The sequence below is a fragment of the Apodemus sylvaticus genome, chromosome 10 (assembly GCF_947179515.1).
Source record: "Apodemus sylvaticus chromosome 10, mApoSyl1.1, whole genome shotgun sequence".
NCBI lineage: Eukaryota > Metazoa > Chordata > Mammalia > Rodentia > Muridae > Apodemus > Apodemus sylvaticus.
The window spans coordinates 57267893-57295793 of NC_067481.1; the positions used below are offsets into that span (position 1 = coordinate 57267893).

General features: G+C 42.7%; 1 protein-coding gene across 1 annotated transcript; it reads right to left on the reverse strand.

Moving 5' to 3' along the window:
• Positions 1–1991: 1991 nt before the first annotated feature.
• On the reverse strand, positions 1992–25925 carry LOC127694091 (myosin-1). The gene is made up of 39 exons (XM_052195496.1): positions 25890–25925; positions 24261–24504; positions 24024–24167; positions 23751–23907; positions 22771–22798; positions 21911–22025; positions 21721–21813; positions 21545–21608; positions 20777–20875; positions 20587–20690; positions 20328–20466; positions 19975–20110; positions 19754–19922; positions 18805–18975; positions 17083–17395; positions 16915–16991; positions 15791–15878; positions 15589–15706; positions 15238–15361; positions 15014–15150; positions 14674–14929; positions 12951–13193; positions 12663–12839; positions 11758–11903; positions 11590–11680; positions 11111–11500; positions 10450–10576; positions 8937–9055; positions 8572–8768; positions 7154–7337; positions 6756–6921; positions 6543–6667; positions 5821–6129; positions 5533–5736; positions 5112–5237; positions 4854–5024; positions 4298–4402; positions 4079–4174; positions 1992–2222 (listed from the first exon to the last, which is right to left on the reverse strand). Exons 2-39 carry the CDS (start codon positions 24462–24464, stop codon positions 2070–2072), a joined length of 5865 nt encoding a protein of 1954 aa, XP_052051456.1. The 5' UTR covers positions 24465–24504; positions 25890–25925; the 3' UTR covers positions 1992–2069.
• Positions 25926–27901: the final 1976 nt, after the last annotated feature.

A 27901-nucleotide genomic window follows, 5' to 3' on the forward strand; every position in this document is an offset into this window, starting at 1 on the left:
ATGTCAAGCAGATGTGAGCACTGTTTCCAGGTAGACTGACTAGACTCTGGGACCCTTTGTCAATAGGGCTAATGCTTCAGAATTCATGGCTAATAGACTTGTTTGCAGATATGGTTTTTCTTTGGGGGAGGGGTCCTATAAAGGCTCTTCTGAGCCACCAAGTACTTAGTTACCTAAGAATGCAGTGCCAGCATTGAATAAAGCATAGAAGGGTTGGAACAGAATCAAGGGGTTTTGTTTTGGGACTCACAGCAGGAAGATGGATCTGCAAGTCTATTTCTACAGGCAAAGGTAGGCATGAGCCTCAAAGAAGGAAGAGCTAAAGGATAGTGGAGGGTAAGCAAAGTTCTATTCCTTTGATATGATTATACACACACACACACACACACATATATATATATATATATGTAAAAAACAAAGGCCATGAGGCCATGGATTGGTTTTTTTTTTTAAATAATACAGAATACAATGTCTTACGCTAGTAGTTCTTAAAAACTAAAAGTAGTTCTACCAATTGAAAGAGATATTGTTTCTAGCTAAAGACAAAGGAGAAGACTGGGAGCTAGAGAAAAAAGAAGATGAGGAGAGAGTGGAGACAGGGAGAGGGAGGGGGAGGAAGGGAGAGAAAGTCATGGAGAGAGACAGAGAGAGATGGGAGAGAGACAGGAAGAGAGACACACGTAAAGGACGATAGAGGTTGGAGAGAGAATCGGGGAGAGAGCAGGTGTAGATTTCAACTTAAACTTGTGTTGGGGCAGTCTTGATGGCATGTAGACATCTTGTGTTTTCCAGCACAGTCATGATCAAGTGAAGATTCAGCTAATTAGGTGCCAGCACAGCCAGGCCCTCTGCTCCCTTCTGCCTCTTAGCCAACATCTGTCACCTGTCTATCTGCTTTTCCCCACTAAGTCAATAGCTAGGTGGACTGGCGATGTGATTGTGGCATTAAGTATTAACCCTTGGCAGAAAATTGGATAGTCAGGATTGTTAAAACTGATTTGTAAATTACTTTAAAGTCTAGTTCAAGATGTAGCACTATGATTACCCATTGGATTCAAAAACAATAGTGCTTCCTATCAACCCAGGGAGAATCTTCTAGGAGCTGAGGTCTAGAGGTGCTGCACAATTTAACCTACTGGGTGATAAGGTTAAACACGCTTAATTGTGTATTGTTCCTTTTTAACTGTATATATTGTTCTAAAAGACTTTTTGTTATATTTTTAATAAAGGTATTAACTATTTTATTTATTCACCACCTACTGAAATTGACCTAAATGGAAAGTCTGTGCTTAGCTCAGCTCAGGTAGAGTTCTGGTCATTACTGTAATGAGTATAGCAACTGTCGTAGCACCGTAGTATAAAAAGCATTTCTTTTATCTGAAATATTTAGGTATTTGACATTTTCAGCCAAAATTTCATTTATATACTGTGATTTTTATTTGTTGTAATATGTTAAAGTTCAGAGGTACTTTGGAGCTCAAAAGCTGGGATTTCTAAGTCAGTATGCACATTTTACATAATGAGCTATTAATGGTGCGTGAAGTGTTTTGTACTGACTAGATTTTTTTCCCTATCTATACAGTATATTGTATGTATTTTGTGGTCTTGAGGTTCTAGAAATTAGGGTGTCAATGTGCCTTTAATGTGTTTTTAAACACATTTATGAAAATTAAAATATTTGGAGTCAAAGATATCACATTTCAACTTGTAGAACTCTTTTAACTATACCACCAATAAGCAGGGCTCCTCGGGCATGCCTTGGCATATCTGTAGTCTTGGCTGTCTTCCCACAGGCATGTGTGTGGTACCTACTGGGCTTGGCTTGGCTGCTCTCCCTGATAAACCTAGGTGACTAAGGATTTTGTCATAGATATAAGCAAAATGTTTCCTTTCTTTTTCTCTCCCTGATGTAACAAAATGGTCAGCCACCATGGAAAAGGGGAAGGAAGAGACCGACAAGCTCTTGGCAGATAAATTTTTTATCTCCAAAAGTTGTAAGTACAAAACAGAGTGACAAAGATCTTCACATTTTGCTCATCTCTTTGGTCACTTTCCTGCATTTGGATCGATCACTCTTCGCTTATGATTTTGGTGTGAACCTCGCGGCTCTTCACCCGCAGCTTGTTGACCTGGGACTCCGCGATGTCAGCCCGCTCCTCGGCTTCCTCCAGCTCGTGCTGGATCTTGCGGAACTTGGCCAGGTTGACATTGGATTGTTCCTCCTGTGAATAAGAATGCGTTTGTAAGGAAGAAATGCTCACAGTTCTAGACTTTAGGGTCAGTGCATCTTGGGTGTCTTTTTACTTAAAACCAATGCACTCTAATACATTTTCAGAGAAGTCTAGAGAAGTGTGTACTTTTTTTTTTTTTTGGTTCTATTAACCCCCTGTGGTAAACACAGATGACATTGTCTGAACTTTCAGAAAAGCTAGTACTATTATGTTTGTGCCAGGTTTCCAGGCCATGTCGTCATTTCTGTTGAGGCTCCTGAGGATGAATGAGACTCACACAAGCAATCGCTATGACACCAAACTGAATATAAATTATTGCCACTTGGGTCATAAATTATCCTCAACTTAATAAAGTTTAGAAATTAAACATGCTTATTATTCTCTAAAATAATCCAAGTTGTCTCTGATTATGCTTATAGATACAGCAATGAATTTTGAAAGGCCAGTTTTAATTTAGTCTCCAGTAATTATTCATTTTTTTAACGTCTCATTAAGAACCTTCGCCAAATATGACATTCAGATTTAGAACATTTATGAAGCTTAAAATTACTTTAAATAGGGAAGTTCGGAAAAGCCCTTGCATCTTCCTCTCATGGTAGAAAACAGCAAGAGTGGAGGGAAGCTACGTGGTTTGCCAGGCTGTGGGTACAAGGTACACGTGTGTGTGTGTGTGTGTGTGTGTGTGTGTGTGTGTGTGTGTGCTTGTTCTCCCTTCTGCCTTGGCTGACTTCCTCCTCTTTCTCTTCCTCTCAGAGCTGATAGCTCAGGAGGTAAACAAAAGCCACCAGTGGACAGAGGAGCATATCTACATGTATCCACAGAGACACAAGTGACCCTTGACTCCGTAAGATGAGTCAGAGAGGATAAGTGTGATGGTGTGGAACAGTAGTCTCCCAGTGGGTAGAGCATCACTGAACCTTCCGGCCTCCATATTATATGACACTTCAGCTGCTCCCTGGATCTCTTTACTGTGTATGCAACAATGTCTTGTGACGTGATTAAAGTAGAATTCCTATTTCTTTCTCGCCCAGACATCTGGTCCCTTTGTTTTCCATTTCAGTTATACTTGCTTCACCCACCTGGCTACTCACACCACACAACTTGGTGGATTATTGCTGCTTTGCTTCCTTTAACTTTCAGGGCCAGCCTACTGGCCAGCCTACTGCCTTCTCTCTCCAGGACATATCCTGAAGCTTGTCAATTCTTTTTGTTTTATTTTTGCCTTAAAGCAAGCCACAGACCCATCTGAAAATCTCAAAATACATTCCTGCACCTACTTGAGTTATCCAACAATCTCTTCTCTACATTGTAGTAAGGACACCTTTACAAATAAAAAGCATTGCTTCTCGGCCTTTTGGCTAAGATCAAGTGTAAAAATAAAAAGCAGGCCACATCTGGCCTGGAAGAAAATATTTCCCTTGGTTCTGTGGCCTGATGGCATTTGTATTATGATGAAGGCGTCTTTCCAGGACCCAGAGGACCTTGTGACCTACTTTCTGCCTGGTTCTCTGGCCTTAGGTACACTGTTCTCTTCCTCAGACTTACTGATTCATGAACAAGACTATGTTGCTCTTCCCCCTCTCTAGAGCACTATAGGGACTATGCTTTAGCTGGTTAGGTTGATCCTCACAACTGAACTCAGGGCCTGAGAGATGCCAAGCCCACATTCTTCCACTGAGCTACACCACCATCCTTATTCTCCCTAGGACATTTCTCTCTGGCTTGTGGAATGCCCAGTTGCGTCACATTCTTAGACCCTTGCTAGGTCATTTTCCTCTGATCCTTCCTTGTCTTGCTCATCTTTTTTTTTTTTTTTCACCCGGTCATGTCAGGGGTTCTGATCTCACCGCTTCCTCAGCTTGTCTCTTGTATGCCTTGACCTTTGATTGCAGTTTGTCCACGAGGTCCTGGAGCCTGAGAACATTCTTGCGGTCTTCCTCAGTCTGAAAGATTTTTAAAGGGTGAGTTTCTTGAAAGCATAAATACCACTCACTTCTCTTTTCTGTATCTATGGTTTTTAATGTCTTGTGGATAGGGGTAGGAACCCAGAGAAGGCGTTTCCTTACTTGGTAAGTCAGTTCTTTCACTCTTCTCTCATGTTTGCGCAAACCCTTGATAGCTTCAACATTACGCTTCTGTTCATTTTCGACTTCTCCTTCAAGTTCACGGACCTACACAAAAAGGTAGATTAAATTTTTATTTTTTTTAGATTTGCTTATTTTACTTTATGTGTATGAGTGTTTGCCTGCATGTGTGTATGTGCACCACAGAGGTCAGAATATCAGATCCCCTGGAATTGGTGTTACAGATGGTTGTGACTCACGGCGTGGGTGGGCCTGTCCATGAGCAGTGATTATTCTTGCTATCTCTTGCAGCCCCCAAAGGCACATTTACAAAACTGTTTTCTATCATCTAGTCAGTGAGTTTCTACTTCTTCAACTGGCCTGCTATTTTATATGTAAATCCTGATATCTTCATTCAAGTGTCCAAACCTAAGCTGTCAGGCAACAGGAATTATCTGCTCTTCATCTCACAATGCCCTGCAAGGTCTAGCTGTCTTAGGTACTGACAGTCATGTGCTAGAGTAGAAAGAGAGAAGCACATATGGACCAGAACACCCACCCTGGCCTCCAGTTTCTGGATCTGCTTCTTGCCGCCCTTCAGCGCCAGCTGCTCAGCCTCGTCCAGACGGTGCTGCAGGTCCTTCACCGTCTGCTCCAGGTTCTTCTTCATCCGTTCCAGGTGGGCGCTGGTGTCCTGCTCCTTCTTCAGCTCCTCCGCCATCATGGCGGCCTGGTGAGTGATAAAACAGTGTCGGTTAAGGGCTGACAAGGCCCAGTGGGACTCCGTAGTGCTACTACCATCTTGCCCTCTGCTCACATCAGTGATGGCTTTCTTGGCCTTCTCTTCTGCATTGCGGGCTTCCTGGACAATGTCCTCCATCTCTCCCTGGATTTGGGAAATATCTGTCTCCAGCTTCTTCTTGGTGTTGATGAGACTGGTGTTCTGATTAAAATACCAAACACAGAAATATTAAATATTGAAAGACAAAGTTAGAAAGGTAGATGTCCAAATGAGCCTGTAAACTAGTTATTAACTAGCTCAGGGGTTCCATAAATTATCTGAGTTAACAGCATTTTAAAAGGACAGTCAATTCTGGATGTCATAGGTCAGATAAACATGTTGTTACCCTTCCCCAGTTAAACATGTTAAACTTAGTTCTTCAAAAAACATTATGGGTCTATTTCTGAACAATGTTAATATCCATGTATGAGTTTCCCCTTCATACTTATCTACACACCTGGGTGTGGAGGAGCTGCACACGCTCACTGGCATCCAGCAGCTCCTGCTCTGCGATCTTCCTGCTCCTCTCAGTCTGCTCCAGCGTGGCCCGCAGCTCCTCGATCTCAGCCTGCAGCAGGTTGGCCCTGCGCTCCACCATAGCCAGCTGTTCCTTCAGGTCCTCCTGGCCCCGGAGAGCATCATCCAGGTGCAGCTGAGTGTCCTGTGCAGTGAACAATCATTGAGATGCTGTGTCCTCAGGACAGGTCACCTGACTCATCTGGGACCACCTCTTGGTGCCACCTACCTTGAGGATGCCTTGTGTGTTCCTGTAGTTTCTCAGGGCCTCGGCAGCCATGCGGTTGGAGTGGTTCAGCTGGATTTCCATCTCGTTGAGGTCTCCCTCCATCTTCTTCTTGAGCCTGATGGCATCGTTCCTGCTCCTGATCTCGGCGTCCAGCGTGCTCTGCATGGACTCCACGACTCTAATGTGGTTTCTCTTCAGCTGGTCGATCTCCTCATCCTTCTCAGCAATCTTCCTGTCGATCTCAGACTTGACTTGGTTCAGCTCCAGCTGGATGCGCAGGATCTTCCCCTCCTCATGCTCCAGAGATGCCTTAAGGACAGCAAGAGGTGACATTATCAGGAGAATGGCACTGTGCGGTGTCCAAGGAAGGTCATACTATCCCTCTTCACTTGCTCCTGTCTTTGTGCTACTACCATACATTCTGATACTCTATTGCTATGGAAATATATGGTGTGCATGATTGTTGATGTTATGTACTTTTCTCTCTCCAGCCAGGTGGTTCTCCATAAGGAAGGACCCTCCCCTTACTCATACTTGTTTGTTTTCTGTTTCTACCACAGTTCTTAATATGTACTTCTGGTACTTGGGTTCAATTCTTTATCTCCATCCTCAGTGGAGAGAATAAAGAATCATTTTTCATGTTTTTGATTCACCAATCTTTGCACCCCAGAGCAAGGACCTAGTTCATTCTATAATTGTGAAATGTTCAATAGAGTGTCTACCTCTGCTTCCTCTAAAGCAGCCTGGAGCTCAGATTTTTCCTGCTCAATTTGCTTCTTTATTTTCTCCAGTTCATGGATACGTTTCCCTCCTTCTGCAATCTGTTCAGTGAGGTCAGAAATCTCCTCTGTTAGGAAAAAGAAATAGAAATGTCTATAGAGATGGGGGAGGGTTCCTTTAAATCTCTCATTAAAGAAAATAGGAAATACACTCACGTTGCAAATTCTTATTCTCCCTTTTCAAGGTTTCGAGATGGTCTAAAGATTCCTCATAAGCATTCTTAATCTTGAACAGCTCTGTGCTGAGAGAGCGGGACTCCTTCTGGGAGGCTTCAAGTTCAGCATGGGTTTCCTCATACTTCTGTTTCCATTCTGCCAGGATCTGAAGAGCAAGGGATGAATAAAAAATGCAGCTGGGCAGGGTAGACATTGTGTGTTCTAGAAACTCTGAGTTTTATCTGAGTCATCTCAGAATGAAAAATAATTATGAAGGAGAAAAATTAACACAGGAACACACACACACACACAGCACAGTTCCTGCTAATGGATGAGGGTAGCCAAGTGGTTTGGAAGGCTGGTCACATTAAAGACTCTAGAAGAATCTGGAAGCACACCTTGTCAAAGTTTCTCTGTTTCTTGTCCAGGGCGGCACAGGCAGCGTTGGTCCTCTCCACATCAATCATGAGGTCCTCCACTTCATTCTGCAGCCTCTGCTTTGTCTTCTCCAGGGAAGCACACTTGGCGTTCACGGCTTCTACGTGTTCCTCAGCATCCTGCAGACGCTGAGCCAGCTTCTTCCTGAGAATGAAAATGGACAGCACCTGAGGATGGCTATCAGCAGGACTGTTTCAAAACAGCTCTAAGTGAGCATTTCAGAGGCCAGACTTCCCCCAACCAGTGTTTCGGACGCTTGTTTGATGCAACAGGTTCTCTGGGGACTCAGGGTTGCTCTCCTACCACCAAGTGCTAACTGCAGCCATATTTCAGCACAGTTAGACTTTATGGAGCATGAGTCAACTTGAACCTTCTGCCCTCCTTTGTAGAACGTAGAATCTGTGTCAAATTCCTGCCAGTTAGACCCGTGCCTCAATTCAGTTTTAATGCGCAGAGAGTGGAGTCTGTATTTTGCTAATCTTTGTGTTCTTATAGGCTGGCCCACATACTAAGTATTCAAATGTTTACCATGTTAAATTTAAATGAGACATCCTTGTCTTTGTCTGAGTAATTGTATCTCTTTTCTTCTTTGCCATGTTTTTGTTAATCCGTCAATTTAAAAAAAAAAAAAAAAAACTTTCCCAAAATAAATGCAGCTCTGAGAGTTTATTTCAAAACCACTCCTAAGCATCTACCAAAACATTAATTTCATCGGTATATAGATTGTGCATTATTCTGAAAATGAATGCCTAAGGGCTCCTTAAACTGATGAGTAAGATTCTTTCCTACCTAGATCCTTTCTCACAAAAATTCAGCCTTGAACTTTCAGATGGCATTGGATGTCTGTTCCTTTATAAAAACCGTGTGCTTTCTCGCTTACTGCAGCATCTCTGTCCATATAACACATTGGGCCTTGATCACATCTTTCAATTGCCACTTATAGTCATATTTTTGCATATAAAAAGAGAGCTACTATCAATCCAGATTATTTTTCTCTTTGCACTCATACCCCTAGGCCAATTATTGCATTAGTGGTTGAGAGAGAGGAGAAGCACACAAGAGTATATAATTAACTGAATATGCTATTATACTAATTCTATCTGCATCTGTGTAGACAGAATGAGGTCAAAAGTTTCCCCCTTTGAAAAATTACCATTCCGCTTCCTCTTGCCGACATCTTTTCTCTGTCTGTCATGGACTTCTGTCCTCTCCACAAACTACCTAAGGTATTTGTATTTCCCATATAGATTGATATTCACATTTTCTCCAGCATTCTTGAACTTTGAAAAAACAAGGGCACTCTGCCCCTCAGAGAATTCCTGACCCCAAGCACTTTGTTAGTAGATATATTGCCATTTTCACCAAGTCAGGCCCATACTTGGCCTCCTCCAGCTCCTCCGTGCGCTGGATGGCATCTGTCTCATATTTGGTCCTCCACTGGGCCACCTCGCTGTTGGCCTTGGACATGGCCCTCTGCAGCTCGGCCTTGGCCTCCTGCTCCTCCTCGTACTGTTCCCGCAGCAGGTCACAGTCATGGCGGGAAGACTGAAGAGCATGAGCCAGGGCACTCTTGGCCTGAAAAATAAGAGTTTAGAGGTTTAATTTTATGTGTTCAAATGGGTATTTATTCTCTAAGATCTTAGATCACATCAGCAAAGAGGGTTGGAGCATGCACACACACTGAAACGTACAAAGAACTGCAAAACCAGTGATAACCATGACAACAAGAAGAAGCTGGTTCACCTTTATCTCCTCTTCAAGCTGCCTCTTCAGCTCCTCAATCTGTTGAGTGAATGCCTGTTTGCCCCTGGAGAGCTGGGAAACTAATGAATCCTTTTCATCTAGCTGGCGTGAATATTCACCTGTAAAAACCAAGGTCCAGAAAACTCAGCCTTACATTAAACATTAAAACTCTCAAATAAAAACTGGAGTAGAGAAGGTACTGATTCTAAACCATTGTGACAGGTGGAGGTGAAATCAGATGTTCATTGTCCACTTCAATGCTGATGAGCAAATCTTTGTACAATGAGAAGATGGAGAATTTTGAACCAAACTCTTTATGATCAACCAGAAGGTTTTGGGAGATATTTAAGATCTGATTGCAGTTCAAAGAGGTGACTGAAAACATGAAAAACAATGGACAGACAACGGTCAAAGCACTCAGATGCTTTCTGGCTGCCGAGTTACTGTGTTGGACCCCTGAAACATTTTTTGGAGGGAAATGGGAATCTTCAAATAATAGACCCCATATGCAGAACTGATGATTAGTAAACACTCTGGGAGGCCTGTCCATGTTGGGAAAAGAGGCAACTGTCTTTCTGTCCCCCAGAATAAGTTGGTTCTGAATCAAAAACAGCTCCCAAACCAAACAGTGCTTAAGTTTCTCTTCTGTTCTTGAAGTAACATGTTCAGAAAATACAAGGTGAGGAAAGCCTTGCAGCACCCCCTGTGAAAAGTCGTTACAAGTCTTACCTGTTTTGAAATTTATTAGGAAGCATGTGTTTAATGTTTAACCTTTTAAGATCATGCCACTGATAGGAATAAAAACATGTGCTGAAGAGGGGGAAATTTCCAGGAGTATCCTAAACTTGAGAATAGCTTTTGTTTTACTCTGAATGTCCTGTCCAGCTTAATAACAATAACACAGTCTTTGGGTGTCACAGGAGTAACATGACTTTAGTAGAAAGTTGGTCAAGTCGTTAAGAGGAATTCATACAGAGACTTCCTTATCAAGCTGGTCAAAACTATAGCTTCACTTGAGCTCCTGTTTCCTTACTGAACTCAAATTTGTACTTGGACAAGATTGAAAAAGTGAAGAGTCAATAGGGAGATATACTTTGTATTTAATAATTCTGTTTGTTTTTGAGATCAAGCCTTGATATATAGTCTAAGCTGGCCTAAAGCATACAACACATGCCAGGCTGATCTTAAACTTAGCATCCTTCTATTGCCACTCCCTGGAACTACAACTATGGCTATGTGCCTAAATGCCCAACTCATATTTGATAACTTTTGGATTGCATCCAAATCCGCTATATGATGTTCAAAACAAAAAATGATTGTAACAACCAGTCTATCTACCTATCTACCTACTAAACTACCTATCTTCTTCTGAAAAAAAAAAAAACAGCTTTATGCCGTTGCTCAACGATGAGACGTCTCCACGGAAGGTAATGTGTAACCTCAAGTAACTGAGTAAAGCGTTCAGCAAACTGAACACCCATGGCAAGTTTGAGGATCCAGAGATACAGCCTACCTGACTCCGTCTGCAGACGCCCCCTCTGCGCTGTCAGCTCGTTGATGAGCCTCTGCTGCTCCTCCTCCTTGGTCTTCAGCTCACTCACCTGGTCCTCCAGAGTGCGGCACATCTTCTCCAGGTTTCCCTGCATTCAAAGAGTTGTAGAAGCTATTCAAGCGAGAACTTGCACAGAAGAACAATTGAGTGATCCAGACATAGCGGTTGATTTGAGAATAAAGTATCTCCAGACAAAGATAATAGCAAGCTTCAGATATCATGAGAAGAATAACCAGGCATATGGTCTGAGCAAACCACTATGTTGTTTGGTGAATCCAGCCCTTCTTTAGATTTTCTTAGCTGTGGTTTAAGATAATGATGCCTGACTGAGCCCATGGCATGTTTGCGAGAAGCCAATTTTGTTTCATCATACAGAATGAATGAAAAGCCCTGTGGTTAATACAAAGCATTTTAAAACTTCAAAATGTATAGCTGGACAGTAATTTTTGGTTTCTGAAGGAGATCAGTTTCCACTCCTATTATTTGGGTATGGCTATTCTCAGGGTGAGGACATCAGACTTGCTCCCCATTTCCTTAGTCCCAACTTGTGTTGTCCCTCCTCCTGTGAGTTCCTAGTGATTTGTCTACAGAAATCTCTTTGACGTTTATATCATGTTTGTACCTTGGATTTGGAAATGACCTCCATGTTACTAGCGAGGTCGTCGATCTCCATCTTCATCTCGCTCTTCTCCTTCTCCAGCTTCTGCTTCACCCGCTGCAGGTTGTCGATCTGCTCCCCAAGCTCCGCCACGCTGTCTGCGTGCTTCTTCCTCAGGGTGGCTGCGGTGGCTTCGTGCTGCAGTGTGGCCTCCTCCAGGTCCCTGCGCATTTTCTGGAACTCGGCCTCCCTCTTCTTGTTCATCTCGATCTGGGCTGAAGTGGCCCCGCCAGCTTCTTCCAGCCTCTCGCTGATCTCCTCCAGTTCCCGGGAGAGGTCAGAGCGCTGCTTCTCTGCTTTGGCCCTGGAGGCCCGCTCTGCCTCGATTTCCTCCTCCAGCTCCTCGATGCGGGCCTGGGGGTGGTGGAAAGGGCTGACTCAGCTTCTTGGGTCAGTCAGGTTTTTTCCCTGGTGAGTTAGGCTGATGGAAGCCATGGGCTTACCTGCAACTCCTTGATCTTCTTCTGTAGCTGCATGCCGAGGGCCTGCTCGTCCTCAATCTTGCTCTGCAGGTTGCTCATTTCAAACTCTTTCCTATAGAGAAAGCCCTTGTGTCAGTCACAGAGCCTTCAGTAGTAATTTCCCCCGAGACCTTTATCTTCACTGCTTACTTTTTGAGTTTCTCATCAAGCTGTTGTTTGTCATTTTCTACATCCATTGTGGATTCCTGGGCCAGTTTCAGGTCCCCCTCCAGTTTCCTCTTGGCTCTTTCAAGATCCATCCGGATTTTCTTTTCTTGTTCCAGAGAGCCTTCAAGCTAAAAGTTAACAATTCGTGAATGCAGTTCCTAGAATAGCACATTTGCCCCAGGCTGAGTTGGTGACATTAATTCATAGTGTATCTGCATTGGGGTGGGGAGGGGGAGGTTATGAATTAGTGAATTAGGAAGACATGTCTCATCACTCTTCCCTTTGTACTGCTTGCTTAGACTAAAGAGTCGGTGTTTAAAATGTGAAGTGTACTGATCTGGTGGCATGACTACTAGTGAGACATCATGGCTTCTATACCTCACATGGATTACCTTATAGGCAATATTTCTAACTTGTGAAAGACAGCAAAGGGATGTTTTCACACCATGACTTTAGCTAATACATCTGTATTTACAACCAATAGGTTCTCTCTTAGATATCCTACCATGTATAAGACCAGCTGATCTTCAATATTACTGTGTCCCTCTGAGCATGAGGCCTCTTGACATGTTGCTCTGCTTCTTGCTTAGAACATGTGCTATCACACATGGGTTCTTGAAGCCACCAGTGTTTCTAGTGAGCTAAAGATTGGTTTGTTCCTACAAATCTTGGTGAACAAGTCCTCATTGCCTTTCACTCTTTTTAACTCATATCATCTGTTATCAGCCACTTGTCTGATTGATTTTCTTCTGTTCACATCTTGGTCTTCACATCAGCAGTTATGTACCAAAGTTCTTGTGTTGGGGAAGTGCTTTGGCGATGCCCATTATGTCATGGGGTGCTTAATTATTAAACATTAAAAGTTGTTTCTGGGGTATTAGACTCACATCATCCACTTGCTGTTCAAGCTTGATTTTGGCTTTGGTCAGGGTGTTGACTTTGTCCTCCTCTGCCTGCAGGTCATCCAGGGTCTGCTGGTGGGCCTCCTGGAGGGCCTTCTTCTCCTTGGTCAGCTTGGCGATGGTCTCGTCCAGGCCTGCCATCTCCTCTGTCAGGTTTTTCACCTTGGGAAGCAAGTGTGCTTTCCATTAAATGTTAGGTCTTAATAGTTTGGGTTTTCTGTTTTGCTTCTTAATTAAAATGAGTCATAAGCTTCCCATGTTCACATCTCATACCTTGTTCTCCGTGGCGTGCTTCTCCTTCTCGACCTTGGCCAGTGTCAGCTCAAGGTCATCGATGTCCTTCTTCAGCTCTGAGCACTCGTCCTCCAGCTTCCTCTTCTTGGCCGTGAGCTCAGCGTTGATCTCCTCCTCGTCCTCAGCTCTCTCAGTCACCTCTTTGATTTTGGCCTCCAGTTGGATTTTGGTTTTGATCAGCTGGTCGCATCTTTCCTCTGCATCAGCCAAGCTGTCTGCTTCCTGTGAAGAGATATTAGACATTTTTAGATTTTAGTTCCCTAGACCTTTTAGGTTTTATTAATATTTTGAAAGCAAGCAAGCTAATGATGTTTAAAGGCATTAGGTTTCTTTTATTAGCTCTCTACCACTGAGCAGAATTGTCAGGGCACTGACTATTAACTTGAATAATAGCAAAGAAATGTAAAACACAGGTTCCAGTGAAACTATGATTCTATTGCTTTGCTATATGTTTAATGTAACATAATTTCAAATCGGCTTTCTTTGTTTAATGTATATTTTTATTAAAGCTTAGTATACAAAAGAAGATATTAAAATAAAGAAATGAGAATCAAGACCTTACTAAGAGGACAGTGAACATCAGAAAAAAGTGACCTAAACGGAGAGAGTGTCTTCAAATGACAGCGTAGCTTAGAATTAGAAGAATGACTAGAAGAACCAAAGAGAATGGGTCATAGGGCCACGTAGTACTTGGAAAAGTATTAACCTTGTTTCTCATGAAGAAATAGGATTTGAAATATAAAATCTGTGACAACATGCTTGTATCTCTAGGCTCTAGAACTCATAAGATAGTTACTAAGTGGGTAGTAGATGGAATACTGCTAGTACACCTTCCCCCCCCCCCCAGAGAGAGAGAAAAAGAGAGAGAAAGAGACAGAGAGACAGAGAATAGTTGGAAGCTTAGGTGTCTTCTTCATCTCTTTATTCTTCTCATTTTGGAAAACCTCAGTCTCTACAAACAACAGTAAAGATACAAGCCAACCTTGGTGTTAGTAATTCCTTTTGTTATGTATTCGAAATAAAGACCCAGTGGGACTGATTGCTTCCCCCTTCTGATTTCAAAAAACTAAAGGGGAGCCTTTCATGTTTCTATGCTTGATCATGATAGTAGCTTGGGCAAAACCAAAATAGATTAGATGGTAGCCCCCTGTCACACATTATTTTCCAAGTCTCTGGTTATTTATTGGGTTATCAGAGAGAGATTATGAACCCAGTCCCTCATGCCATATGAAAAAAAAAAAACAAAACCAACACTACCTATAGAAAGCCTTGCTGTGATCCAATTCCTTTGAAATTAGTCTAAAATTTCTACAACAAAACTGTATAGAAATGTTTTAGAAAACTTTGGTTAAATATTTGGAATATTGAACTGAGGCTGATGCATTTTTATTACAAGGCCTCCTTCCAATTCATTTATCAATAGGTAGGATTGTGGGGAAGCAAATATCTCCATATTTCCCATCCACAGTCTGCCAGGAAAAGCAACTAAAGAATGGGAAAAATTTGAGAGGTTTCTTCCAGGCAACTAAGACTCCCATTGAACTGATTTGCAGTATGGTTGGTTGTGGAATGTTACAGAACACTCAAAGAAGTTGTTAATTTAAACAGTTGTTAGCCAATCACTTGATTCTGAGGAATCCTGGCATTTTCTTAGTCGTCACTGAGCTGAGATTTTAGCATCAGAGAGAACTTTGAGACTCACAGACTGAACTTGGAGCTGCAGGTCATTTTTCTCTTGCATGAGAGCTACCATTTTTTCTTCCAGCTCTTTTCTTTTGGCCTCTGCCTTTGCAAGATTTTCTTTAGCTTTTTCAAATTCTTCCTTCATGTTGGCCATCTCCTTCTCGGTCTCCGCGCTCTTCAGCAGCGGCTTGATCTTGAAATACAGCTTCATCCAGGGCCAGTGCTTGACATTCATGAAGGCACGGACATTGTACTGGATGCAGAAGATGGACTCTCTGTGATAGGAACGTTCAAAGTTGGATTCTAACAGGAATCAGGAATGAGGGAACTAGAACAATGAATGTTGCCCTTATTCATACCTTCTCTCCACCATCTTCTGATACTCCACTCTTGCCAAATACCCTCTGCACATGGCCTGGGTCCGGGTAATAAGCTGGGCCAACTTGTCATCTCTCATCTCCTCTAGGAGCCCCAGAAGACCAGCTTTGAAAAAGACCTGTGTGCAGGCAATGTTGCAGATCAGAAACTTCACACAAAGTTTAAAGGGGCAGGGAAACGTCAAGTTGTATTTCAAGAGGATTACCTTGGTGTGACCAAACTTATACTGAGTATGATCAATGTCAATGGAGCCAAGGAGCTTCTCAGAAGCCTTCTTGCTATCAATGAACTGTCCCTCAGGGATGGCACTTGCATTTAAAACCTTGTATCTGTTTAAACCAACCAATACATGATATAGCTATTGTCACCGAACAAATCTCCTTACCATAAAAACCGCATTGAAGGAACTATATTATCCCTTTATCTTTTCTTTGTATAGTCAAAGGACTTTACAATGTGTCCCCCAAGTCACTTGAATGTGTTGCTTTTCTAGTTGTTAAATAAGAAAAAGCAATATCAAAAGCCTTAAAATAATCCACAGTGACAAATATATAACCTCTGTTTGAAGTCCGCATAGAGGATCCTGCTGGGGAACCCCTTCCTGCAGATGCGGATGCCTTCCAGCACCCCGTTACACCTCAGCTGGTGCAGGACCAGTTCATGCTCCATGGCACCTGAAAGAACACATGCATGTCATGGTCTAGACTCTGAAACAAACACACTGGGACCTGTCTGGATAGATACCAGGAGTGTCTTACCAGGAGTCTTGGTTTCATTGGGGATGATGCACCGTACAAAGTGGGGATGAGTGCTCCTCAGATTGGTCATTAGCTTATTCAGATTCTCCTGTGGATCCATAGAATTTCTTGTTTAGTATGTGCTGTTATATACACTCCTATTTACAGACATAATGGCCATGAGCCATCACTTTGGTTCAATTCTACTGAATAGTATCCAGCTTTGAATTTTTCAAACTCATGGCTGGAGTTTCTAAGTTCTTAACATGCCCTCCTAGCTTATGTTTTGTGGACCACAAGCATGGTTTCCTATTAGTTGTTGAGATGGCTGCTCACAGCTGATGAATTTCTTGGCATATGTAACATACCTATCATTGCACTAGGATCTGCATCCATACGTGGGCCTTTACTGAGATATTCGGTGTGGCTTAGCTCCTAATCCAGTGCTGCCTTCCAACCCTCCATTGATCCCCTTACTTTCACCAGCTCTTTTCTTGTTCCTGGCACACAACTGTATCATCCTACTAACAGCCATATTACTGAGTATAGAAAGTTTACCATTTTTCAGAGAAAGTCTTTCAGACAAGAGTGTCTGGTTTTAAAGATGTAATTAAGAGCTGAGATTGCCAAGAAAAGACATTTTTTTTCTTGAAATCCTCCTGATTTGTCACATCTGGTTTCTTATATTTTCTCCTTTTGACTCACTCTTCAGTTCCTGCCATGATTCACCAGTCCTCTACTTTCAACTGAGGCCTCTACTAAAGATGGACTCCTAGTATATACCTAGGAACCTAAATCACTTGGAAGCTCTCAGAGGCTCAAGAAAAAAAATCTCATTATATATGCAATCCTCTCCTACTGGATATTTTTCTTTTTAATGACAAATGACCTCATTATTGAATCCCCAATTTAGTTTTCCATCTGATGCTTCTGTAATTTACTCCTGACCCTTATCTTATTTATTGGAGGATTGCTTCAAAGTTATTCTGACTCACCCTAAAGTTCAAGTCTACCACTGTCAGCTGACCCACCCCCTCAAGTTTCAGAGCATTCAAGACAATAGCCATGTCCCACCATACCCTTTATATATAGCAGCATATAATCTAACATCCTAAACCCATTTAGAGAGAAAATGAAGTTTGTACCCTGAAGAGAGCTGACACCGTCTGGAAGGAAGAACCCTTCTTCTTTGCCCCTTTCTTTCCACCACCACCACCAGACTCTGGGGGAGCAAGGAAAGCACAATCAGTCAGAAGCCAGACTTCTCTGCTTAGAAATTTCACATTAAATAAGTATCATTGATTGAAAATCACCTGCTTCAGCAGCTGCTGCTGCCCCAGAGAAGAGGTAAGCCAGAGTTTTCATTGATGACTTCTGGTACAGCCCCACCACGGTCTCATTCAGGGGGTCCTTGTTCTTGTCTAGCCAGCCAGCGATGTTGTAGTCCACGGTGCCCGCATAGTGCACTAGGGAGAAGTGGGCCTCAACCTTGCCTTTGGCTGGTTTGGGCTTCTGGAAGTTGTTGGACTTTCCAAGATGCTGCTCATACAGCTTGTTCTTGAAGGAGGTGTCTGTCGCCTTGGGGAACATGCACTCCTCTTCCAGGATGGAGAAGATGCCCATGGGCTAAAAGAATAAACACAGAAAGAAATGCTCTATGAACTCCATCTGCTCATAGGAATGAAAGATTACTCAAATGGCTAAATTAAATCTTCAGTTCCACAGAGCTAGAAAAGACTCCTTTGTTTGGTCAGAAGTCATTGATTTAATGAGACTCCTAGCTATATAACGAAGGAAGACAAATGAAGGCTGTGCCCTTCTGGAGTTTGTGTCTTTACTCCAAAAGTCTTAGAGCAGAATTTCTCCAAGTACACCTTCTGAACTAGTTGCACTAGTTCATTGTTGGTCTTGCTAACAATGTAGACTCTAAGGCTTACTCAACCTTTGCAGAAAGAACTCATGGGAGTGAGAGCAGGGAGCACCACCATCTTTGTGTTAAGTACTTGGGATGAGTTTAGCACAGCTTGAATTTGAAAGCCTATGTCAAGCCTGGCGGTGGTGGCACACACCTTTAAGCCCAGCACTCAGGAGGCAGAGGCAGGCAGATTTCTGAGTTTGAGGCGAGCCTGCTCTACAAAATGAGTTCCAGGACAGCCAGGGCTACACAGAAAAACCCTGTCTCGAAAACCTCCCCCAGCCCCCCAAAAAAGAAAGTCTATGTCTACAGCATTAAAAATACATATTTCAGAGGTCAATAGTAATGAATCCAAGGATGTTGGAAAGTAAGAAAAAAATGTTCTAATAAAGGCTAAATTTTCACAAGAAAGGTAGCTTTTGATGTAAGAGTTTGTAAATTCTGGACTCTATAGAACATATCTATCTCAAAAGAGAGAACAGAAAGAATGGAGGATCTGAAAGATGGGGGATGGGTGAACCAGTATCTTTAGATGTGACATAGCTGGTCACTGTCCTCATGATTTCAGTGGCTGTGGTTAGTTACCTGCCAAACACCTGTACAAAATGGAGTCTGTTAGCCTTCTATCTTGGATGGGAGGGTTCGTAGGCTCCACCATGTCCTGAGGTTACAAGCAGTTAGTGGCAGCTAGGGAGAGAAGGTGTATTTTCTTCTGTGGGATAGCCTCTGACAAGTTGCCCATGGTGTGATGAGCAATCCCCTCTCCCATGCTCGTGTATGATCATGCAAACCCAGAGGATCAAAAAAAAAAAAAAGGAAGAAGAATTTTGAGGATGAGTCAAGAATTAGTGGTGGGGTAGGGGGGACATTGGTAATGTGGAATTGGAATAATCAAAATATATTATGTATAATGTATTATGTATTATATGTGTGTGTGTGTGTGTGTGCACAAAGTAGTCCAAAAATGAATGTTTTTTAAAAGAAAACATCTTGTCTCATTTATCAGCATACTTTCCTCATTTTGTTTATCAGTAGGCATCCTTTTCCGTTGTACATACTGAGGTTTTGTTGTCTTTTGCTTACACACCATACAACTGTGACCTGAACAGGGCACACAAACCTTCTCGATGAGCTCGATGCAGGCCGCCAGGTCCATGCCGAAGTCGATGAACTCCCACTCGATGCCTTCCTTCTTGTACTCCTCCTGCTCCAGCACGAACATGTGGTGGTTGAAAAACTGTTGCAGTTTCTCGTTGGTGAAGTTGATGCATAGCTGCTCCAGGCTGTTGAACTAAATAGGTGGAGGTGGAAATTAGCATTCCGTTTCTCAGGAAAGCATCTCCTGGCTTTCCTCGGTTGGCAGGCTAATCGCTCTCTCAGCACGGTGGGGTTTTCCTCTCACTTGCAGCAAACCCCCTTACTCAAATTTCATCCAGTTATCAATATGCTGATAGAAAAAGGCACAAATACAGTTTCAGGATGAGACCAATGAGAAATCGTACTGATTTCTAAGTAGAGAGCATATCACCTTTGCTGACTGGACTGTATGGCAGTCTTTTTAGGCAGGCATACTTGAGTTTATTTAGTTGCCATTTCTGTCCACTTATGCCTGGTCAGTTGCAGAAGATACCTTAGTGTCAAAACACACTTCATTTCCCTAATCAAGCAGATAGGGATCTCAAAGTCTATCAATTCAACATTCCCTGTCCAGGGGCCATTTGGAAGCTATTGTTGCTTTACCATCTTTTCAATCATTTACTGATTACTGATTGTGTATTGAGGGCTGTTTTAAGAGCTTTAAATGCAGCAGTCTTATAACTTACAAAAAGACATGCAACAAGGTGTTACAAACATTGACGGGTCTTCCTTGAAATTCTGAAAGACCAGGCATATGGCACCCACATAATCACACCGTGAAGACAGAGATCTAGTTTAAATCCAAAGTTCATATTTCCAGATTTTTCAATCCTTTTGCATGAATGAGTTTATATGCAGTTATTTTTCATAGATGTTCCTCAGTGACTACAAGATTTGTAAACTTTTCTCCTACAAAGTGTCTGCTAACTCACATCAAAGATCTCAAAGCCAGCGATGTCCAAGACCCCGATGAAGTACTGTCTGGGCTGCTTGGTGTCCAACTGCTGGTTGATACGGGTGACCATCCACAGGAACATCTTCTCATAGACAGCCTTGGCCAGGGCACCCACGGAGTTGTATACCTTCAGAGACAGAACAGTTCTTGTTGGCATCATTAACAATGTCAAGGCGGTCTCTGGTATGTGTGGTTCACAGAAAGCATCCATTTACCTGCTGCACTGTCTGGCCTTTGGTGACATACTCATTGCCGACCTTGACCCTGGGGTAACACAGGGCTTTGAGCAGGTCAGCAGAGTTCAGATTTTGGAGATAGGCAGCCTTGTCAGCAACTGCGGAAACAGAATTTAGGTTCCCAACATTTCCTCCTCCAGGGCCCTTAATACATAGAGGTAGAATGTTTAGACTGCTTTATACACCCTATTTGGGGATAAATTTGAGTGTGCTCTCTAGAAGCTCAGCTTCAGAAGAAACATGACTTTGCACTATATTTCCTTTTCGAACCCATGTGAAGAGTTTTGTTTGGCTTTGGCTGTTTGGGTTTGGTACCTTCGGTGCCATCCGGTTCAGCCTGCTCCTCACGTTGCTTCTGCTTGAACTTCATGTTCCCATAATGCATCACGGCCCCTGTGAGCTTGTAGATGGAGACTCTTTCATCAGAAGTGAAGCCCAGAATATCAATGGCACTCTGTGAGGAGACATAAGAGGATAAACATAAGGGCGGAAGACGCTGCTCTCTTAGCAGGACTTGTAGTTTGCCCTAACAAGGCTTTTGCTAGCATATACTCATCCGTAATATATGACTTACGTCTGTGGCCATCAACTCTTCTTGGTCATCAATGCTGGGCACTGTGATCTCCCCTTGACTGACAAAGGCGTAGTCATATGGGTTGGTGGTGATCAGGAGCATTTCTGGGTGCATAGGATTCAGGGTATGTTTAGTATTTGAAATTGTTAATAGGCAGACTAAGTTTCATCTATGAGTGTAAGGTTCTTACCAATCAGATCTGGCTTCTTGTTAGACATGATCTGGTAAAAAATGTGGTAGCTTCTCTCAGCTTTTAGCTGGAAAGTGACTCTAGACTTTTCCAGAAGATCTGTAGTGGAGAACCAATATCAGATGAGAGGGGATTACCAAGCGTCTTAGTCTGGTTTTAGAACTTGAGGTCATCAGCTAAGTCTTAGGACCCCCTGAGATAGTAGCTCAATGTTTATAAGGTGCTACATGCTACATCTCTGTGAACACTGAGTTTCCTCTTACTACCTCAAAACTGAGGGGGAAATGTAGTTGGCTAAAAGAATGCTCACTTGTTATAGAGAGGAACCTTGACATATGGAATGTAATCTAGTCTTGAAACTGCTGCTTCTTGGAGTCTCCTGGCATTCTAATAGAGAAGCTACTGAGGGAATTAGTTACTGAAGCTCATAAAAAGAAAAATCACATACTTTGAATCCATAGGCAACTCAGCTACCCCCATGTTACTTTGTTCTTTGAATATTTTGAAATATTCAATTTGAATTGAAAGTGTTGTGAGCCAGCATACTTCAAACGAGTCCAAGAATGCCTGGCAGTTCCTACAGAATCATTAGCTCATGCCTGGGTTGGTAAAGCACCCTGTGGATTTTGCCTAGGGCTGGCACTCACTGCAAGCCTGTTTGGCAGCTGAGTTGGTTTCTAGGCTCCATGCTGAGCAGGAGCTGCGGAGTGTCCCTCCAAACCCTCATTTGTTATTCTTGGATTCCAGTTAGAAGGTCCAGTTACTCACATGTTTCAATATCAGCTGAAGCCAGTTTCCCTGTGGTACCAAAGTGGATCCTGATGAATTTACCCTTGGAAGGAAAGAGATGATGTTAGCTTCAAAGCTTGAAGCACACAGATAGGCGTAATGCAATGCTTCTGATATAGTTTTCAACAGAAGGCAGAGAAGACCAAGAGACTCACAAAGCGAGAGGAGTTGTCATTCCTCACGGTCTTGGCATTCCCAAAGGCCTCCAGCAGGGGGTTGGCGCTGATGATTTGATCCTCCAGGGTCCCCTGTGAGGAAAAGAGTGGTCCTCACATCTCAGGCTCTGGGCTTCCTTGTCTGAGAGCCCTAAAGAGCCTGGACTCTGGACTGTGACAATCAGCTCACCTGCATTTTGCCAGAAGGCGCCTCCTCCTTCTTTTTCTCCCCAGTGACTGCAATTGTTGCAAAGTACTGGATGACACGCTTGGTGTTCACAGTCTTCCCGGCCCCGGATTCTCCGCTGTCCAACAAACACCAATATGCAGGAAATTGAGCTTTGTGTTTAGTGAAACTATTTCTGCCAACAGTATTTACTCTCTCATGCATCTGTTTTTACATCTATCTCTCTATCACTGTGATGTAGGTGAGGTCTTTTTAGTCTACAGATAATTGTTTCCCTTAGTTTGCACAGACAAGTAGGAAAATCCATTTATTATCTGTGGTTTGGATGCTTAAGATGGTCTAGGCTCATTTCAAGGTGCTGAGACCTGCTCTTGAAGAGTCCACCAAGCAGCCGTGGAGGGAGGAGTAAGAAATCTTGAGTGATGTGTACTCCTTGGCTGCCTCAGACTAGAGATACAGCTCCAGTTAGCTCTCCCAGGGGTTAGAAGTTCCCTAAATAGGCCTCAAAGAATAAGGCTGACGCTGTCCCTCAAAAGCTTTACAGCTTCCTTAGGTTCTGCGTTACTCTCTGCACTGGACTGAGATCTGGCCAAGCTCCAAGAGGAAATTTACGTCCCTTACTCCCATGGGTGCCACGTGGACAGCACTCTCAAGGCTGTACTGAGCGGCAGGATAAATTGCCGCGTACTTGTTTTACATCTGGACTCTATCTACCTACCCTCTACAGTGAAACAGAAGCAGAGTCTAGGTCCTCAGTGACCTCATCATTTCCTTAGTGCTACCTAATTTTCTCTTAGGGTGGATTTTTCATTTTCCCAGTAGGAGGAAAAAACACCAGTAAGTTTCAGAATAGAAATACATACGTGATCAAAATAGACTGGTTCTCCCGATCTGGAAGAGAAGCAGTGTGTGGTCAGCACATAAATCAGTCACATATGTTCTTCTTGACTTGCTAAGTATCATACTTTTACATGGAATCTTTTCACTATATTTTTGTAAAGTTAGAGATGGGATTTAGTCTCTAGTCTTTCAAGTTAAGAAATAAAGTAATAAGTTGCTGTCATGACTACATTACCACAGGAAGAATAATACCCCATTAGTTTCATATAAAGGACTGTATACTCCAAAGTCAGACTCTTTCCTTCCCCCTACCCCCAGTCACCGTAGGAACACTTCCTACTGATTAATAGCTACTGCTAGAAATGCATAACGTGCTTTGTTACGGGTGGGAATGGCGATGTTCTAGCCAGGATTAAGATTGCATTTCTAAATGGGTGAACTAACCTCACAAAGAAAGCATTACCTCTTCCTGTGGCCCCAGAATACAACCCTGTGAAAGGCCTTCCTTGAATTGTTAAAGAACAAGCAGCAAGATATATCTCAAAGTGAAATCCTTTGTGGGGTGAACACTTCTGGATTATAACCATGAGGGATCCCAAACACCACCTTCTTTAAGTAGAAGCCACCTTCTAGGATATGGTGACTTTAAAAATGGCAGTACTTCTAAAAGTAGGCAGTCCAAGCAAGTAGCCACTGAGGCAGTGCGAGGGGTGGTGGATGACCTGATTTGCACTTCCAGTCAAGCAATGTGTCCCTCGGTTATCATTTCTCATTTATTCAAACACACAAAGTAAAGCACACATTTCCGAGCAAGACACTGAGAGGCAGCATGGAACTGCAAGCAGTTAGTGCCTACTGGTCTCTGCTTTTGACACATTTTGTGAACAATTAGAACATAATGAACAATCACGAACAATTGTTTTTTTTTTCTAAAGGTCTTTTGGACTCTGATATTTCTGGGTTATAGGTGATAATTCGTATGAAAACTATTTGAGCCCCTCACCCGTCAGCATGAACTGGTAGGCGTTGTCAGAGATGGAGAAGATGTGGGGCGGAGCCTCCTGGCGCTTTTTGCCTCGGTAGGCCGCCACCACCTCTGCGTTGTACACTGGCAGCCACTTGTAGGGGTTGACAGTGACGCAGAACAGGCCCGAGTAGGTCTGCATCAAGAGAGGGAACATAATTATTGAATGGGACGTTCATTGTCTACTTTTTTTTAAAAAGAAAAAACAAATTAACTGCTCTCTTGTTTAAAAGACCACGATAGCGAACTCACGTAGATCATCCAGGCTGCATAACGCTCTTTGAGGTTGTACAGCACAGCGGGCTCGTGCAGGTGGGTCATCATGGCCATGTCCTCGATCTTGTCGTACTTGGGAGGGTTCATGGGGAAGACTTGATCATCTTTTACTGTTACAGTCTGTCCATAAACAAGAGATATTAAGTTAGAAACTAAGTGTCAATCAAACTAGCCCAGCAGAGTATTGTCACCAGCTCCAGATGTTTTACTCACAGCTCCGCCTTCGGTCTTGGCCGTCACCTTCCCCCCTTCCCTGCTCTGCACTGTTGCTTTTACAAAAGACTCCTTAGCATCCACCACAAACACGGATGACTTGGCATCAAAAGGCTTGTTCTGAGCCTCGATTCGCTCCTTTTCAGACTTTCGGAGGTAAGGAGCAGCCTCCCCGAAAACGGCCATCTCGGCGTCGGAACTCATGGCTGCGGGCTATTGGTGGCAGCCCAGTGGGAGAGCTTGCCTGGCCAAGGGAGAAATGGTAGAAATTCAGAAACTGACTACTAGAATCACATGCACTTTTTTTTTTTCATTCCCTGACAGTTGGGTGAATGCATTGCACCCGGCCTAACCGCCTCCTTGGCTGTGGTGTGGCTGAAATGTCAGACTCCTTGTTCCTTGCCAGTGTTGACAAGTACTTAATCATGCATTTGGAAAGTAGTTGTTTGTGGCTCACCTACTGTGAGAGATGTCTACTGCTTCCTGCACCTTGTTTGTTGTGTATATTAACCTTTAGAAGCTGCCTATCTTTGGCTCTTATAAAACACAAAGCACAGAGGATGTTAAGATTTTCTCAGGTTTCTTTATACATTTTTTTCTTCCCCATTGGATTTCTAGAACCTTTCAGCAAGAAGGGAGTCCTTCTCTTTGCCAGTAGCCTTCACACCTCTGAGAACACATGCTGGATAGTGAGGTCTCAGAGCTGGATGCCTCGTTAAAATGAACAATCAGGTTACGTGGCTAAAGTTTTAGGGTCTCTCTTGCATGTGGAGATCCATGGGGAGTTTGGGATTCCCCAACCCCAGTCTCAGCGGTTACAAAGACTACACACTACAATAGAAAGCAGAAATGTGAAGAACTTGGTTTGGCATTATTTTGTTAAAATGACAGTTTATTATCCATCTATCTGAATTTTCACAAACTTCATTATGTTTCTTTTACTCATACTATTTTAAATATTTTCCTGAACTGTTTCCTTTAAGATTAACTTCTTACTATCCATGAATGGTCTGTGGATAGTCATCCTATATAATCCATTGTAACTTTAAAACATACCCTTTTCTGGGAAAGCTCCATTGGGAAAACTTTTTCCCATTTCTCCATTCAAATTGCAATCGCTGATATCAAAACTAAAGTACTTTATCTTGCTGAAACCACTTTCTCACCATTTAAATTTTTATTTGACAGACTATGAGACAACATGCAGATTTGTACTTTGGTAAGTCAAGGGTTGATCCATTCCATCTGTCCAGTTAGACATCATCTCACTGCCTTATTAATTACTGTTAAAAGCTGTAGCATAGAATGCTTATGTTTGTCTTTTTAAATGAGCAAACTGTGTCTCATTGCATGTTGCAATCACTTAAAAGACAAACTACAAAGCTAGATATAGAAAACCCCATGCACAAAACTCCCAAGACTCTGAGAAAGTATCACATAGGCTGCAAAGGATCTGTGTTAATGAGACCCAGTTTCCTGAGCTCCTCAGAGTTTTTCAACAGAAGCATGATAAGCCATGACATTGAAATGCTTTTCATTTTTCAACCCCAACAGACACTTTGCAAACACTAAAGAAAATTGCTTGCACTAAGAATGAAGAAAAAGCGGGGAGGGAGGGGAAGACCTTACCTTTAGGGATACAACTTCGACCGTGGGTCCGAAACTGTAATTGAATTGAAAAAAAAAATGCCTTCTGATTAGCAGTGACTCCCAATAAGAGCACAGTTCTTATCTGAGGGAACCAGGAAATGGCTGGGGAGACCACAACATCTAATTACAATTGCTACAGAGTAACTTAGTGCTTTACTGGAAGGACTGCCAGGGGCAGCAGGAGCCAGGATGTGTGGCATGCACACCAGTAGCCAGGCATCCCTTCCCGACCACACAGAGCCCTGTCCTCACACACTCTTACCTTGAAGCTTTATGAGGAAAGACAAGTCATTCTCATTCCAAGGAGTACTTTTATAGGATCAAATATGGAAAACACGTAACCTCCTCCTCTTTCTTAAAACATATTTGGCAAAATGTGTTTTTGGCAAGGAAGGTCTCCAAGCCTAATTCCCTTCATATTAAAGATGTTTGGATATAATTAGAAATATTCCCTCTCACATTGGGTTAAGTATATGAATCAATCTCCTATAAATAATTTTAGTTGTTGGTGATAGGAAAACGATCTGTCCTTGGAATAATGTAAGGTGTTGTTTCAGAGACTGCTGAGTTCTGGAATTTGTGCACTTTGTTGCCTGGAGTTCTTCTGTTTCACCAGTGCCCTCTGTGAAGGCTCTTCAGCTGCCACACAATTGCAATATTAAACCAAGGAAACTTTCTGCTCCTCAGTGTCGCTGCAACAACTGTTGCTTCCTCCCAAGAAGATAGGATTATTTTTTTTCAATTCATTGTCCCTTTTGAAGGATGCTTCAGAGCTTAATTTTAAAATCTGGTTGATGAAGAACAGCCAAAGAAAGACAGCTGCTTTTGTTTCCTCCTGTCTGTCACCTCTGACTCACTGTCCAATAATCCCTTTCCTACTTCTGAGCTACTCTCAAACTGTTGCCCAGCCACACGCATGGTTCTCTCATTAAAAACAAATGAACAAATGAACAAACAACCTCAAGTTGCTTGTGAAAACCTGTTTCCTCTATGAAAATGGGTGCAAGAAAAATATTAAAATGGGATTTCGGTCTATAAGTGCCGATGAGTTTGACTTTTCCAGCAGCCACAGTGCTATATATTTAAATTTTCACTTACAAATAACACCTGAACATTGTTTCCTATTTTAACTTGTGTTTGCTTTGCTGTCTGAATGGCCTTGAATCTTCTCTCCTGGCTAACGTTGTATGACTGAGACTGAGCCCCCAGGATCTAGGTTTGCACCCATCTCTATTCCACTGTTGTGGCTAAAGCAAATTGCTATGTGTAAAAGTAGGTATCTAGAGATGCAGATCACGATGGTCATATGATTTCATTACTGCAAAGGACTCTGTGATCCACATTCCTCATCCTTCTAACAAAGCAACCCAGTTCAAAGAAGAGAGGACAATCTACTCTTCTAAGAGAGTCACACTGCGCTTTAGACTCTGGACTAATTGATCTGTAGCCCAGCACTCTCAATGGTGACACTATCTAGAGCAGATTAAAGACACCAGGAAAGGTCCTGAAGAACTTTGCATCCACCAGGAGCTTCCTAGGCAACTATTAGCTGCTTTGCTCCCTCAGGTACATCATTTTGCTTCTTATGTGTCTGTTTCTCTATTAAGTATCTGTAAATGTGGCTAACAGTTCTCAGAGCGAATGTTTTCATAATTCTCTGAATAGGAGTTGATGGAAATCTTAAGATGGACTTTGGTTCAATTGGGGGGAGGGGCGAAAGAGACTTTTCAGAGAGTAGAAAGCAAAGCCTTGGTTTGCTGTTGTTGTCACTACGGAGCTGTAAGGTACTTACACATTGATAGGTGACTTGGTGGGGGAAATGAAAGAAAAGCCAGGACAGTGAGAAGAGCAGTCCTGTGCTCTTCCTCAAGACCAGTGCAAACCAGTTTACCTGGGAAGTAACTCCACATGTCTTGATTGAACTCAGTCTCAGACTTGCCACTTAAACCAAGACCTTAATCCAAGACAATTTTCTTTTTGCTCAGTTGGGA